This window comes from Chiloscyllium plagiosum, unplaced genomic scaffold (assembly GCF_037043375.1).
Source record: "Chiloscyllium plagiosum isolate Xiang-an unplaced genomic scaffold, Cpla_swu_hap1 HiC_scaffold_24, whole genome shotgun sequence".
Lineage (NCBI taxonomy): Eukaryota > Metazoa > Chordata > Chondrichthyes > Orectolobiformes > Hemiscylliidae > Chiloscyllium > Chiloscyllium plagiosum.
Genome location: NW_028270162.1, coordinates 62405745 through 62422750, shown reverse-complemented (window position 1 = coordinate 62422750; position 17006 = coordinate 62405745). Strand labels below are relative to the sequence as shown.

The 17006-nt window shown below is 43.4% G+C and overlaps 1 protein-coding gene across 3 annotated transcripts in view; it reads right to left on the bottom strand.

Annotated features, from left to right (window-relative positions):
* The window catches only part of LOC122562879 (breakpoint cluster region protein), a 487786-nt gene that overhangs the window by 29118 nt on the left and 441662 nt on the right, over positions 1-17006 (bottom strand). For all 3 annotated transcript variants that reach the window (XM_043716188.2, XM_043716189.2, XR_015761290.1), the window contains 2 exons: positions 16078-16212; positions 1167-1272 (listed from right to left, as the gene is read on the bottom strand). In XM_043716188.2, the coding sequence (XP_043572123.2) occupies positions 1167-1272; positions 16078-16212 (241 nt within the window). Of the gene's footprint in view, positions 1-1166; positions 1273-16077; positions 16213-17006 lie in introns of those variants that run through there.

Sequence of the window (17006 nt, the reverse complement as noted above, 5' to 3'; positions counted from 1 at the left end):
CAGGTTCAATTCCTTGGGCGACTGTCTGTGTGGAGTTTGCACATTCTCCCCGTGTCTGTGTGGGTTTCCTCCGGGTGCTCTGGTTTCCTCCCACAATCCAAAGATGTGCAGGTTAGGTGAATTGGCCGTGCTAAATTGTCCATAGAGTTAGGTGCATGGAGAGTGGGTCTGGGTGGGTTACTCTTCGGAAGGTCGGCGTGGACTAGTTGGGCCAAAGGGCCTGCTTGCATACTGTAAGGCATCTAATCTAGGAGAAGGAGTAGGCCATTGGCTTGTCAAGTCTATTCTGCCATTCAATATGATAATGGTTGATCCTCTGTCTCAACGCTATATTCCTGCTTACTATCTCCATAACCCTGGATGGCTTTTAAATCTTAAAAAAACTTTCTTGGATTATGTTCAGTGACTTTGAGTCTACAGGCTTTGCTGGTCAGGAATTCCAAAGGCTTTTCTCATCTCAGTGCTAAACGGACTATCCCGTACCCTGAGACTGTTTTCTGATTCTAGACTCCCCAACCAAGGAAAACATGCTCTCTGCATCTCGTCTCTCCAGCCCTATTAGAATTTTATATGCTTCAATCAGCTTCCCTCTCATCCTCAGGTTATGGGGTAGGCCATTTCGTATTGCGAGGTGTAGAATTTTGTTTCATAGCAGTAAACCTGTGGAATTGTCTACCACAGAAGACCATGTCCCTAAATATTTCAAAGGTGGAAGTTTTCTAGAAGCTAAACTTAAAGGTATGGAGAGAGAGAGTAGACACATGGCACTGAAATACAGACCAACAATAACATATTGAAGAGCATAGGAATCTGAATGGTTTACTCCTGTTCTCTTTTCTATGTTTAATGCCTCTTTGTAATTTTAAGCCCCTGACTACAATACTTACTATCCCATTAATCTTTGTGTTTTTGACGATCTTGAATATAACACTGTGGTATTTTTTTTAAAGCCATTGTCAAATATCATGAATATTGAAGCACCAGCCCACCCTCCTACTGAACGTCATACTAACTTCCTTCCAATCTAGCACTTCTCTATTATTATTCTCATTTTTTGCCTGCTACCCAACCACATGGTGCATGAATCTGTATTTTTCGAAATGGAAGAATTAGGGTAGAGTAGCAAGACGACTAATAAAGCACAGAAGATATTTATTTTGACTCACCTCTTCAAATGATCCAGCAGAAATAGGAAGGTAATGAGATTAGGTTCTGGCAGTGAAAGCAGCAGGTTCAGCATACAGCTCTCCTTAGCAACTGGATCAGACAGTGCTGGAAAAAAAACACTAACGTGAGTTTGATCATTTCAGACCCTCACTCCAAAGGCCTGAACTTCAATTCTGACAAAAAGCAGAAATACTTTCAAACATGAAGGATGAAATTTCACTCGGTTTCGCAGCATTACCACTTAGGATCATGGAGTGGGAGAATGTAGGTCTGATCTCCAATCCCAAATAAGGGCTATCAGACCTTGCTTTTCTTTGAAAATGGTAGGTAAAAATTGCATGGAAAATGCTGACCTGGCTTTTGAATACATCTCTTGCAACTCAGCATCAAGGCTGAATCAGTTCTGTAACCATAACTGTAAGAATATACTGATGCTGTGCTTTTGTTTTTGGTAATGGTCCTACACAATCTATTAACACCCGACTAAATGGTTTCAAAAGTGCTTGTTCAATTACATTTCTTTTATAGAATCCCTATAATGTGGAAACAGGCCCTTGGGCCCAACAAGGCAAAAGTGAGGACTACAGATGCGGCAGATGAGAGTTGAGAGTGTGGTGCAGGTCAGGCAGCATCCGAGCAGCAGAAAAATCGACATTTCGGGCGAAAGCCCTTCATCAGGAATTTTGATGAAGGGGTTTCACCTGAAATGTCGATTTTCCTACACTCCAGCCCAACAAGTCCACACCGACCCGCCGAAGAGTAACCCACCCAGACCCATTCCCCCTACCTTACATTTACCCCTGACTAATGCACCTAATCTACACATCCTAGTGGGTTACTCTTCGGAGGCTCGGTGTGGACTGGTTGGGCTGAAGGGCCTGTTTCCACACTGTAAGGAATCTAATCTAATCTAATCCCTGAACACTATGGGCAATTTAGCACAGCTAATTCACCTAACCTGTACATCTTTGGACTGTGGGAGGAAACCGGAGCAACCGGAGGAATTCCACGCAGACACGGGGAGAATGTGCAAACTCCACACAGACAGTCAAGAGAATAGACACACAGGAGTCATAGAGATGTACAGCATGGAAACAGACCCTTCGGTCCAACTTGTCCAGGTCGACCAGATATCCCAACCCAATCTAGTCCCACCTGCCAGCACCTGGCCCATATCCTTCCCATTCACATACCCATCCAAATGCCTTTTAAATGTTGCAATTGTACCAGCCTCCACCACTTCCTCTGGCAGCTCATTCCATACACATACCACCCTCTGTGTGAAAATGTTGCACCTGAGGTCTCTTTTAGATCTTTCCCCTCTTATCCTAAACCTATGCCCTCTAGTTCTGGACTAGAGGGCATAGATCACATCTACCACTCTGCCCTCATCAATCCTCTTTGCTACTTCTTCAAAAAACCCAATCAAGTTTGTGAGACATGATTTCCCACACAGACAGTCATTCAAGAGGGGGAAAGAGAACTCTTGAAATGTAGTTGTAATCAAAGATAGTATATTGATTATCCCTAATCAGTCCTTGCCTTCCAAATACATGTACATTCTGTCCCTCGGGATTCCCTCCAACAACTTGCCCAACACCGACGTCAGGCTCACTGGTCTATAGTTCTCTGGCTTGTCCTTACTACCCTTCTTAAACAGTGGCACCACATTAGCCAACTTCCAGTCTTCCAGCACCTCATCTGTGTCTATCGATGATACAAATATCTCAGCAAGGGGCCCAGTAATCACTTCCCTAGCTTCCCACAGAGTTTAGGGTGTCCCTGATCAGGTCCTGGGAATTTATCCACCTTTATGCATTTCAAGACATCCAGCACTTCCTCCTCAGATTTCATTCGCTGGAATCAAATCCAGGTTCCTGGCGCTGTGAGACAGCAATGCTAACCACTGTGCTGCTGCTAACATTTTCCTTCCACCCAAGCTATATGATACATTTTACAGAACCACATTGTGTCTATATAATATCCTGGCCATATATAACAGTTTCTCGATACTTTCGTTTTCCGTATTCCTATATCTCCTGCTAAAGGAATTTTACGGTCTGTGAGAATGTCTTCACTTCCTCACCAGGGCTGCGTTTTTTTTACAATTTAACACTTTGGCACATGATTTGAGAGAAGATCTGTAGCTCAGGTTTTGTTCAGGTTGTAAGTTTGCTCTCAGATGTTCCATCACCATGTTCGGTAACATCTTCAGTAAATCTCTGTTGAAGTGCTGGTGTTCTGTCCCTCTTTCTATTTATGTATCTTGGTCTGTTAAGGTGAGTGATATCATTTCCGGTTCTTTTCCTCAGAGGTTGGTAAATGGGGTCCAAATCGATGTAATATTGATGGAGCTCCGGGTTGAATGTCTGGCCTATAGGAATTCCCGTGCGTGTCTCTGTTTAGCCTGTCCTAGGATGGATGTGTTGCCCCAGTCGACCTGGTGTCTTTCTTCGATTGTGTGTTTGGATACCAGTGATAGCTGGTCATGTCTTTTGGTGGCTAGTTGGTGATTGTGTATCCTGGTGGCTAGTTTCCTGCCTGTCTGTCCAATGTACTGTTTGTTGCAGTCCTTGCAGGATATTTTATATATGACATTTGTTTTGCTAGTTATTGATACTGGGTTATTTAGGAGCTGTTTCAGTGTGTTGGTAGTTTTGTGGGCTACGATGATACCAAGGGGTCAGAGTAGTTTGGTCGTCCTCTCAGGAGACATCTTTGATGTATGGTAGTGTGGCTAGAGTCTCTGACGTGTTGTGACTTTGGGTTTGTGGTTTAAGAATCGGCAGACTGTGTTTATCAGGTACACGTTTTTCTTAAATACGCTGGATAGGTATTTTTCTTCTGCTGCTTGTACTTCCTGGGTGCTGCAGTGTGTTGTGGCCCATTTAAATAATGTCCTGATGCAGCTCCATTTTTGATTAGATTAGATTAGACCCTCCGAAGAGCAACCCACCCATACCCATTCCTCTACATTTACCTCTTCACCTAACAGTACGGGCAATTTAGCACGGCCAATTCACCTAACCTGCACATCTTTGGACTATGGGAGAAAACCGGAGTACCCGGAGGAAACCCACGCAGACACGGGGAGAATGTGCAAACTCCACACAGTTGCCTGAGGTGGGAAATTTGTGGGTGTTGGGATGATTGCTCCTGTAGTTGAGTATCTGTACATGTTGCTTTCCTGTAGACGCTTGTCTGTGATTCTCCTTTGACTGTTCTAGGACTGTGACTTCTAGAAGGGGAGTCTGTAATTGTTCTCGTCCTCTTTTGGTGAACTTTATACCAGTAAGGATGTTGTTAATGATATATTAGGTTTCCACTAATTTGTTCCATTTCGTGATGACAAAGGTGTAATCCACATTACGGACCCAAAGCTTGTGTTGGATCATGGGAAGGGCTGTTTGTTCTAGTCTCTGCATCACTGCTTCTACTAAAAGTCCTGATATTGGTGATCCCATGGGTGCCCCATTGATTTGTTTGTAGGTCTGGTCAGTGAAGGTGAAGTGTGTAGTGAGGTACAGGTCCACTAGTTTGAGGGTGCTGTCCTTGCTGTTGGAGTTGGTGCTGTTTGGTGTTTGTGACCTTGGTTCATCTCGTCGTGACTTCAGTGCTTCTTTGGTCAGACTGATGTTAATTGATGTGAATAGGGCCATTACGTCGAAGGAGACCATGACTTCGTCTTCTTCTATTTTGGTGTGTTTGATGATGTTCAGGAATTCTTGTATGGAGTGGATGAAGTGGCATGAGTCTTCTACCAGGTATTTCAGTTTACGGTGAAGATCCTTTGCTAGTCTGCATGTTAGTGTGCCGGGAAGTGAGGGGGGCCCTGGTTTAGGTAATCCATTGAAATGGGTTGTGTTGGATCAATCAGGTTTCATTCTTTGCAGGTCTGTCTTGTTAATTTTGATTGATTTGTGGAGTTTCTTCAGTTTTGCTGTGATATGGTTTTCTAGCCATGGAGTCGGGTCCATTGCCAACTGTTGGTATCTGTGAGTAGTGAGTTCACCTTTTCAATGTACTGTTATGTTTAGGATGATGGTTATGCGCCTTTTTTGGACCCCATTTACAAACCTCTGAGAAAAAGAACCGGAAATGATATCACACACCTAACAATCCAAGACACACAAATAGGAAGTGGGAGAGAATACCAGTGCTTCAATGGAGGTTCGTTGATGATGTTACCTGGCATGGTGACGAAATGTCTGAAAACAAACTTACCAGCTCAGTGAGCAAACTTGCAACCTGAACTATGGGACACCTTCAGTCTTAGCTTCATTGTGCACAATTTGTTCTAATTTGGGCGGCACGGTGGCACAGTGGTTAGCACTGCTGCCTCACAGCGCCTGAGACCCGGGTTCAATTCCCGCCTCAGGCGACTGACTGTGTGGAGTTTGCACGTTCTCCCCGTGTCTGCGTGGGTTTCCTCCGGGTGCTCCGGTTTCCTCCCACATTCCAAAAAGATGTGCAGGGTCAGGTGAATTGGCCATGCTAAATTGCCCGTAGTGTTAGGTAAGGGGTAAATGTAGGGGTATGGGTGGGTTTCGCTTCGGCGGGTCGGTGTGGACTTGTTGGGCCGAAGGGCCAGTTTCCACACTGTAATGTAATCTAATCTAATCTACTCTGAACCTGCTTCCTGAGCCCGAATTACCAAAGACATGCCAAATACATCTTTTGAATTCTTAAATGGAGTTTGTTATCCTAACATCTGCTTGTGATATTACTGTGACTGTACCATGGAACTCTGGTGATGGATAGTGTTTAGATTTTGTTCTGCTCACTACACACATTGAAAAATGAAGGGGAACCTGTTTCTGCAACTGCTGTTTCCTTTGCCTCACTTGGAACTTCTGTGATTATAGCTGACGCTGTAAGTTATACTTCAGCCAAGACATACCCAGGAGTAAATTCATTCTGCTCACAGCTAATTTACTAACTATTACTAATTGAGATAACAAGTCACACTCCCATTGGACTTTGTACAATAGAAGCAAGATGTGAGGATCTAAAATCTGGATTTAGGCTGTTGTAAGGAGCAACCATTTAGTGCATGCTTTTACTAACTACAAAATGGCTTCTTGATGCAAATAACATAAAATAACATAACAAAATAGTTTCTAGAAGCAAATTGACAATTTTGTTCATTATGGCATCTAACTCTGCTGAAAACCGCACTTCTAAACTCAATGAAAGAGATTAGCAAACAATGCCCTGTTCATAGTATGAATTAACTAAGTAAGATATGACATATTAAAGTATCCTAAATTGACCTGGGAAACCAGGTGTCCCAGAGATAAAGACATGCAAAACAAGTCAATTTCCAGGAGATATCATTGGCTTAATTTTATGTCTATTTGTCATTTTATTTCATCTTATTGGATTAAGTTTGCAATTAAGGATGTTCTGTTTGTTAAGAGACCTATAAAAGTTGCCTGTGTTTTATGCTAAAGCGTGCAGCTTTTCCAGAATACACAGAGGTGCTTAACCCCGGTGTTGCTGGATAACCTATGCCCAGCGTCACAATAAATTGCTAAATCTTGCTGAATCAGACAGAGCTGCTAGTGTTTATTCGACTGATCGCAGAACAGAGAGGCCCCTCCCGGGCTCCAGATTTACAGATGTACTCTCCATCCATCAAAATTTACCAACACTGTGGCTTTCAATAAACTTCTTGGAGGGAAACTAAATCCTTTCTAGCAAAGAATTTTGAGTTGTGATGATGTTGTGGTTTCAAGAGGTGTGTTTTGACCTGGTTTCTTTTAGAGAGATCGGTGGACAAGTGCCAAACAGTCTATGGAAAGATAAATAATTGAGAGGCCTTGGAGGTTTCTTTAAAAGGCTGGAACAATAGAAGCAGCCTGAGTGGGTGTAGTCAAGCTTTCACAGATCCAGGCTTTTAGTTAGCTTTGTTGCTGGGATTTCAGCAGGGTTGGAAGGCAATGATTCTCTCCTGGCTACTACACTTTCTCTCAGAACTGTCTTTTGATGTTTTTTCTTCTTGGATTGGGAGAACTGTGGCATTCTGTTTTTTTGAATTTACTTTTATGTAAGGGTATGTTTATGGGATGTTATTATATTAAAAGAGTTAATTAGTAATAGTTACTGTATCTATTATTGTTAAGTTTTCCAATAGACTTAAGATATTTCAAGTTCTTTTTCCTTTTGTTATATTTTAACTGTAGCGTTTGAATTAATTGTTTGTTTCATGTTGTGTAGTTTGACCAAGCGAATTACATCTGGAAACTGCATCTGACATTTACCTTTAAAATAAGATAAAGTTAGGATCTAGGCTACCTTCAAAACATATTTTGACAGGGTCTAGTCTGATCTATAACAGGGTACCCCGTACACATTGGGTTAGTTACAGGTTTGGTTTCCTCATTTTAAGAAAAAGCGTTTATCTTCTGTTTACACAAAGACCACGGGCAGCACGGTGGCACAGTGGTTAGCACTGCTGCCTCACAGCGCCAGAGACCCGGGTTCAATTCCCGACTCAGGCGAATGACTGTGTGGAGTTTGCACATTCTCCCCGTGTCTGCGTGGGTTTCCTCCGGGTGCTCCGGTTTCCTCCCACAGTCCAAAGATGTGCAGGTCAGGTGAATTGGCCATGCTAAATTGCCCGTAGTGTTAGGTAAAAGGGGTAAATGTAGGGGAATGGGTGGGTTGCGCTTCAGCGGGTCGGTTTGGACTTGTTGAGCCGAAGGGCCTGTTTCCACACTGTAAGTAATCTAAACCATCATCCTCAGTACTTTCTGATCTCAGGAGGAGATCCTGGGACATTGCAGCTATTCACTCTTTCCCCTGGAGATTTGTTTATCTTTCTCCTTCTGCCTCACGGACATGACTGACAGAGGACTGATGAGGGCACAGCGATGGACGTGATCTATATGGACTTTAGTAAGGCGTTCGACAAAGTTCCTCATGGCAGACTGGTTACAGACATCTACTTCAAACCCGACTCCCACCTGAACTACACCTTTTCCCACACCCCCTCCTGTAAAAATGCTATCCCTTTCTCCCAATTCGTCTACCTCCATGGTATCTGCTCCCAGGAGGAGCAACTCCACTTCAGATGTCCTCATATTTCAAGGACCGCAATTTCCCTTCCCACGTGATCAACATGCCCTCCAGCACATCTTGTCCACTTCCACATCTCTGCCCTTGAACCCAGCCCTACCCCCACCAGTCCTCACTTTCCATTCCACTAATCTCTGGACACAGCACATCATCCTCCGCCACCTACAATCAGACCCTGCCACCACAGATATGTTTCCCTCCCCAACTCTATTCGCATTTCGCAGAGACCATTCCCTCTGTGACTCTCTCGCTAACTCCACGCCCACCACCAACCCATCCTCCACTTTTGGCACCTTCCCTTGCCACCGCAAGAGATGCAAAACGTGAACCTACATCTCTCTCCTCACCTCCTCCAAGACCCAAAAGGATCCTTCTACATTTGGCAGAGATTTTCCTACACATCCAAACACCTCATCCACTGTGTCCGTTGCTCTTGATGTGGTCTCCTCTATATTGGGGATACAGGACACCAACTCACTGAATGTTTCAGAGAACATCTTTAGGCCACAAGCACCAAACAACCTCACCGCCCTGTGACTGACTCACCGTCCCACTCCGCCAAGGACATACAAGTCCTGGGTGTCATCCACCACCAAACCCAAACCACCCAACGCCTGGAAGAAAAATGCCTCTTCTTCTGCTTTGGGACCCTCCAACCACATGGCATCAATGTCGACTTTACCAGTTCCCTCATTTCCCCTCCCCCCCACCTGATCTCAGATTCAACCCTCCAATTCTGCACCGCCCTCTTGAACTGTCCTACCTGTCCATCTTCCTTCCAACCTATCATCTCCGACCTATCACCATCAATCCCCACATGCACGTAACTATTGCCTTCCCAGCTGCCTTACCCCAACCCTCCTATTTATCTCTCAGCTCCCTTCACCCCCCCCCAACCTCCCCCACCCCCACCATCCCAACATTCCTCACGAAGGGCTTATGCCTGAAATGTCAATTGTGCTGCTCCTCGGATACTGTCTGCCCTGCTGTGCTTTTCCAGTGACACACGTTTTGATGTAGACCAGTTAGCAAGTTAGATCACATGGAACAGAGGGAGAACTAGCTATTTAGATACAGAACTGGCTCGAAAGTAGAAGACAGAGGGTGGTGGTGGAGGGTTGCTTTTCAGACTGGAGGCCTGTGACCAGTGTTGTGCCACAAGGATAAGTGTGAGGTCCACTGCTTTTTGTCATTTATATAAATGATTTGGATGTGAACATAGGAGGCATAGTTGTAAGTTTGCAGGTGACACCAAACTTGGAGGTGTCGTGGACAGCGAAGAAAGTTACCTCACAGTACAACAGGATCTTGATCAGATGGGCCAATGGGCTGAGGAGTGGCAAATGGAGTTTAATTTAGATAAATGTGAGATGCTGCATTTTGGAAAGGCAAATCAGGGCAGGACTTCTACACTTAATGGTCAGGTCCTGGGGAATGTTGCTGAACAAAGAGACCTTCGTATGCAGGTTGATAATTCCTTGAAAGTGGAGTCACAGGTAGTTAGGATAGTGATGAAGGCCAGTTTGTATGCTTGCCTTTATTGGTCAGTGCATTGAGTATAGGTGTTGGGAGGTCATGTTGTGGCTGTACAGGGCACTGCTTAGGCCACTATTGGAATACTATGTGCAATTCTGGATTCCCTGCCATAGGAAGGATGTGTGAAACTTGAAAGTGTTCAGAAAAGATTTACAAGGATGTTGCTCAGATTTGAGGGTTTCAGCTATAGGGAGAGGCTGAGTAGACTGGGGCTATTTTTCTCGAAGCTTCAGAAGCTGAAAGGTGAAATTATAGAGGTTTATGAAATCATGAGGGGCATGGATAGGGTAAATAGACAAAGTTTTTTCCCTGGGGTGGGGAAGTCCAAAACTAGAGGGCATAGGTTTACGGGGTAGCTTTTTCATGCAGAGGGTGGTGTATGTATGGAACGAGCTGCCAGGGGAAGTAGGGTGGCTAGTTACAATTACATTTAAAAAACATCTGGATGGGTTTATAAATAAGGGCTTAGAGGGATATAGGCCAAATGCTGAGAAATGGGACTAGATTTATTTAGGATATCTGGTCAGCATGGAGGAGTTGGAATGAAGGGTTTCTGTGCTGTATACTTCCATGGCGTTCTCTTACTTTCTAATTTATGAGGGTGGTAGAAAAAAGATGTAGTTTTTTGGTTCACTTCATAATCTTCAGCCATTATTGCTGCCTGTCTAGAAATTGCAACTCTTTGGTCCTAAACATGAGTTCTTATAGAAGGTAGTCAGCTTTTAAACTTGCTTTAAGAGAATAATTGCTTGGATTTTCTGCTGGCCAAAAGTTGTTATGCCAGTATAGATAGGAATTGGACATAGGGGACCCTACCTCACCACCAGATCAGACCTGCTACACACAGGGCCTGAGCTCCATAAATCAAAGGCAAACCTCAGGAAACCTAATCCAATCTCTCTCAGATTACTATTTGTACTTTTCAGTTCTTGATGCTCACATCCACTTGTCGAAATTACTTTACTCAACTCCTTCAAATTTGGTGTAGGTTGCCCAGACCATTCCTTCAGTGTCATTGACTCAAAATCTGGAATATCCCCAACTGTAGTGATTCAAGAAGGCAGTTCTCCATTACCACGGATGGCACGGTGGCTCAGTGGTTAGCAGTGCTGTCTCACAGCGCCAGGGTCCCAGGTTCAATTCCAGCCTCGGGCAACTGCCTGCGTGGAGTTTGCACATTCTCCCCGTGTCTGCGTGGGTTTCGTCCGGGTGCTCCGGTTTCCTCCCACAGTCCAAAGATGTGCAAGTTAGGTGAGTTGGCCATGCTAAATTGCCCATAGTGTTAGGTGCATTAGTCAGAGGGAAATGGGTCTGGGTGGGTTCCTCTTCAGAGGGTTGGTGTGGACTGGTTGGGCCAAAGGGCCTGTTTCCACACTGTAGGGAATCTAATCAAATCAAATCAAATCAAATCAAATCAATCTCCTCCCTTCCCTCTTTCAGTATCCAGGGTAATCCATCAGCCCCTGGGACCCATCTACCTTTATGTTTTTCAAGACATCCAACACCTCCTCCTTAATATCGATATACCCCAGAAAAATAACATAGCCTTTCCTAATCTCAGTATGATCGGTATTCTTCACCTTGGTGAATACTATTGCAAAGTGCTCCAAAACCTGCCACGCCATAAGCTAAGCAGTTCCAGTACAATTACAACACTTGCATTTAACCAACAATGTGGAAAATTGCACAAGTATATCCTGTACATAAAAAGCAGGACAAATCCAACCTGGCCAATTATCGCCCCATCAGTCTACTTTTGATCATCAGTAAAGTGATGGAAGATGTCATCAACAGGGCTATCAAGCAGTATCTGCTCAGCAATAATCTATTCAGTGACCGCCAGTATGGGTTCCACCAGGACCAATCCACTCCAGACCTCATTACAGCCTTGGTTCAAATTTGGACAGAAGATATGAATTCCAGAGGGGAGATGAGAGTGACAGCTCTTGACATCCAGGCTGCATTCGACTGAGTGTGGCATCAAAGAGTCGTGGCAAAACTGGAATCAATGGGAATCCGGAGGCATAATCTCCGGTGGTTAGAGTCATACCTGACACATAGAAAGATGGTCATGGCTGTCAGAGATCAGACATCTCAGCTCCAGGATATTTCTGCGGGAGTTCCTCAGGGTAATGTCCTAGGCCCAACCATCTTCAGCTGCTTCATCAATGACCTTCCCTCCATCATAAGATCAGAAGTGGGGATGTTGGCTGATGATTGCACAATGTTCAGCACATTCATGACTCCTTAGATACTGAAGCAGGTCGTATCCAAATGCAACAAGATCTGGACAATATCCAGGCTTGGGCTGGCAAGTGGCAAGTAACATTCGCACCACACAAATTCCAAGCTATGACCATCACAAATAAGAAACAATCTAACCATTGCTCCTTGACAGTCAATGGTGTTACCATCACTGAATCTCCCACTATCAACATCCTGGGGGTTATCATTGATTAGAAACTCAACTGGACTCGCCACATAAACAGGGTGGCTACAACAGCATGTCAGAAGCTATGAATAATGTGACATTATTTATAGGGCGGACATGGCTATTATGAGGGAGCATAATGTTAAGATGATTGGAGGAAGGTTTAGGGGAGATGTCAGGAGTAGGTTCTCTACATGAAGACTAGTGGGTGCATGGAATGCTCTGGCAGCAGTAGTAGTAGAGTAAGATACATTAGGGACATTTAAGCGACTCTTGGATAGGCTCATGGAAGATACTACAATGAAGGGTATGTTGGTTAGTTTGATCTTAGAATAGGATAAAAGGTTGGCTGAAGGGCCTGTGCTGGGCTGTACTGTTCTATGTATGTTCAGATTTTCCAGTGAGATGACGGTGGACTAGCACGTCTGAGCCTAGGGCTTGTCCGCTCGGTTCACTTTTCTTCCCCCAGAGTTCTGAGGAAGGGTCACCAGACGTGAAACGGTAACTCTGGTTTGTCTTCACAGATGCTGCCAGACCTGCTGAGCTTTTACAGCAATGTCCGTTTTTGTTTCTGATTTACAGCATTCGCAGTTCTTTCAGTTTTTTATTTAGCATCAACTGTAGCCCATTGGAGGGTGAGCTCGAAGCGGACTCATGATGGCGGTGGAGTAAAATTGGGTCACTGGCGACATCGGTGGCGTCTGTATTGGCAAGATCCAGTGAGAATTTATAATGGCAAGGGCGTCGATGGAGACGAGATATTATGGAGAGTGGTGACTTATGTGCAAGCGGCGGTGACATTGCAAAGGGGACTTGTGCCTGGCCACATGGTGAAGCACTTCACAAGAAGAACTGTAGAGATGAACACTTTATTTCTTCATTTTTCTGCCTTTATTTTCTATGTTTTAAGATGGCACTTGATGAAGGAGCACTGCTCCAAAAGCTTGTGATTTCAAATAAACCTGTTGGACTATAAACTGGTGTTGTGTGACTTCTATCTTGTCCACCCCCAGTCCCACACTGGCACTTCAACATCATGACTAGCTGCTTGGCCACACATTAAACTGCATTATCTTGGTATTTCTGGCCTCACGAGCGTGCGGAACAGGATCTAATCCTGAGATTATAACCCTCAAGGCCCTCCTTTGTAACTTTATATCTAACTCTCTAAATTTCCTTTGTAGGACCTCATCTCTCACTCTGCCTATATTGTCAGTACATTATGGACCACAACCACTGGCTCCTCATTCTACCTTTCAGTATATACTGTGCCTGCTCAGAGACATCCTTTACCCTTGCAATAGGGAGGTAAAACACCATCCTAGAGTCTCAGAAATGTCTGTGATAGGAACTACAGAGTCCCATGTTATTGTGACTCTCCCTGCTGTATAACAGTGCCAATTGTGGTGCCACTGATGTGGTTGCTGCTGCTGCTGTTGTTGTTGTTGTCCCCTGGTGGTCACGTTTCTGTCTCTGTAATCCCTACCTGTGGTGCAAGCAGCTTGCCAAGGTGCTATTCACAACATTTTCAGCATCATGGATGCTCTAAACTGAGGCCATGGTGCTCCATATGTCTAATCAGGTGTTGCAGCTCTTCATGAAAAAGCCAAAGGAAGTGCTCTTGAACAGTGCCTAGTTACCTTACATTGCCCTGGAAGCATAAGCAATTTCAAACTTTTGAGCAACAGTTGAAATTTCATGTTTCAAACGATGCTGTTGCAACAGGAGTTATGTTTGCTCCTAAAAGGAAGTTGCCAATAAGCCAAAAAGATGTTCTGCCCATCACACAAATACATAATGTAGTGCAAGGATTGAATACTGTACATCCCAATGACTGGCGAAACATATCAAACATCATTTCCCTTTGGAGAAAGTGAGGACTGCAGATGCTGGAGATCAGAGTCAAAACGTGTGGTGCTGGAAAAGCACAGCTGGTCAGGCTGCATCCGAGGAGCGGGAGAATTGACATTTCAAGCATAAGCTTTTCACCAGGAATGCGTTTCCCTTTGACTGTTTGCAACAAGCAAGGCATTAACAATACATAACCAGCAATACAGTAACCAACATTAGATGTGATTCAGCAATCGGACATTATTTGCGCAATAGTCCTGAGTGTGCTCAAAATTACATTGACAAATGGTTGAAGACTGTCAGCTGGGTTCAGAATGTGGTGCATTTGTGTGTACTGGAAATTACATTTATTAATATGCATAAAGAACACACGTGCATGGCACCTATTTCAATTTAACAGGTGACAGCCATTTACAAATTTATTTCTCAGTGCTTGACAAGAATCAACCTGTTTGGTTCAAAATTTAAACAAGTCTGGCACTTCGTCATGCCAATACCTCAACTGACCAGAGTTCATTTGCCAACCAACCAATCAGCACTCTCTTCTCATACTGCATGTTTCCCCTATACATCAGTATTTCTTGTGAGTTGTCCTAAATGAGTGCGAGATGAAAAGCTTCAACAAAACAAGTCTTTTATCAGCAATACTCAGGTTCTGTTCCACCAAGCGACTTTTAATGTGTTATATATTGGTCAAATCAGTGAGATGTGTAACACATTTATATTTTCCAAATATAATATTCTATTGGATGCAGTTCAATACTTAATTATAGACAGCCACCTGATGAAGGAGTGGCATTCCAAAAGCTAGTGTTTCCAAATAATCCTGTTGGACTATAACCTGGATTTGCAAAGTTTAAGTCAGTATATTTATGCACAGCAAACATTATGCATCAATTGATCTATTACAGAAATGCAAGTTCATCAATCTTTACTTTTCAACTATTTCTCTCTTCAAAGATGCTGCCTGATATGCAGAATATTTCCACAATTTTCTGTAATTATTTAAGATTTCCAGAATCTGAAATGACTGATTATCCAACTCAGTACAGGTGCACAATCCTTTTTCCGAAATGCTTGGGACCAGCTGTTTTTCAGAATTCTAAAAGTCCAAAAATTCTGAATAAGTGACAGTTTGATGGTGAGATTTTTAAAAATCTTACCAGAGGAAAACGAGCCTTGAGACAGAATTGAGGCCTGCTACTGCTGGGCCACGCTCCCCACTCCGTCACATCTGAGTGACATGCATCGAGTGGGTGTTGACTTAGGTTAACTGTTTGCATGCCAAACAGCCTTCACAAAAAACCTTCCGCCTTTGGAGCTTTTTGGATATCGGGATTTCGGATAAAGGGTTGTCTACCCTACACCTTGTTCCAGCTTTCTCACCTTTGATTCCTTTAGCCTTAAGAACTATATCCAACTTCTTGACAACATTCAATGTTTTGGCTTCAACTACTTTTTGTGGCAGAGAATTCCACAAGCTCACCACATTCCAAGTGAAGAAAGTTCTCCTCATCTCAGTCCTAAATGGCTTACCCTGCACCCTTAAACTGTAACTCCCAGTTTTGGATTCTCTGATCATTGGGAACATCCTTCCTGCATTTACCCTGTCTAGTCCGGATAGAATTTTATAGATTTCTATGCAATCCCCCCTCATTCATCTGAACTTCAGTGAATATAGTCCTCACTTATTCAGTCTCTCTTCATACATGACAGGGGTAGAGTGCTATTGTGAGGCGTTGCATGAGAATCAGAATAACATAGAATTGTGAAAAGGAGCTACGCTAACAGCTGTTGGTCAGTTCTCAAACGACTGAGTTATTTTCAGAGATCAGTTTGTGTTATCTCACTCTTAGGTAGGATACAATGTACAGAATATTCAAAGACAATCTAGCAAACAGAAAGAAGAGTTTTAGATTCATTTCTAGTGCAAAGCCAATAAGATCAACAATATTTTTTTTAAAAGATCAGTTTTTCCAAGACAATCAGGAAACATTCTGACTGTGACTTACCAATTCCTTCAGCAAAATTAGGGTATAACTCATCTGTGAAGAGGGGTTCAGGCAACTCACGGAAATAAAGTTTCAAAGTTCCCGCAATAGCATTAACATCCATTTCACTCATCATCACAGAGACATCTTTATTATCTGTAACAAGAATTACATTTTCAGGTATGCACAGGTAAATGAACTGAAACATGGATAAACAAACTGTACATGGATAAATAATTTGAACACAAATACATGAATTGAACATAGACTATCTAAATAAATGAGGCAAACACAGATGCAAGCATAATGCACTGATTATATGAGATCCCTTTGACAGGGTCAGAAATGCATTTCTGTAGCAGTAATTGAGAGCTTGGTTTCCCTCTATTCTTTCATGGGACTTGGGTGACATTTGGCAAAATCACCTGCCCATCCCTATCTACTCTCAAGAATGGCTTGCTAGTCTTTACCAGAGGGAAGAATCATTATTGCTGTTGGTCTGGAGGTGCACGTAGACCAGTCCAGAGCGATGACAGATTTCTTTCCCTAAAAATCAAATGAGTTTTTCAACAATCGATTATCATTGTCATGATCACCATTACTAAGAATATCTTTACATTTCAGATTTATCAACTGATTTCAAACTTCACTAGGTGTTTTGGTAGGATTTGAAGCTATGTCCTCAGAACCTTAGTGTGGGCCTCTGGATTACCTATCACCATCTGCATCATATAGCATGTTGCCTTTCTGATGCTGCAGTCAGAAAAAAGAGACGCACAACACTGCCACACATTGATACCAATGCCATAGGGAAGGCATTGAGATTCTTGGGCCAGAATGAATATCGCATCATTAGGTTTTGATTTACAGTGGAGAGGAGCAATGAAAACTGAGTAAGACCATTCCTGTAGCAGTCAGACAAGAGATCTCTTTCTATCAGTAATGACTCA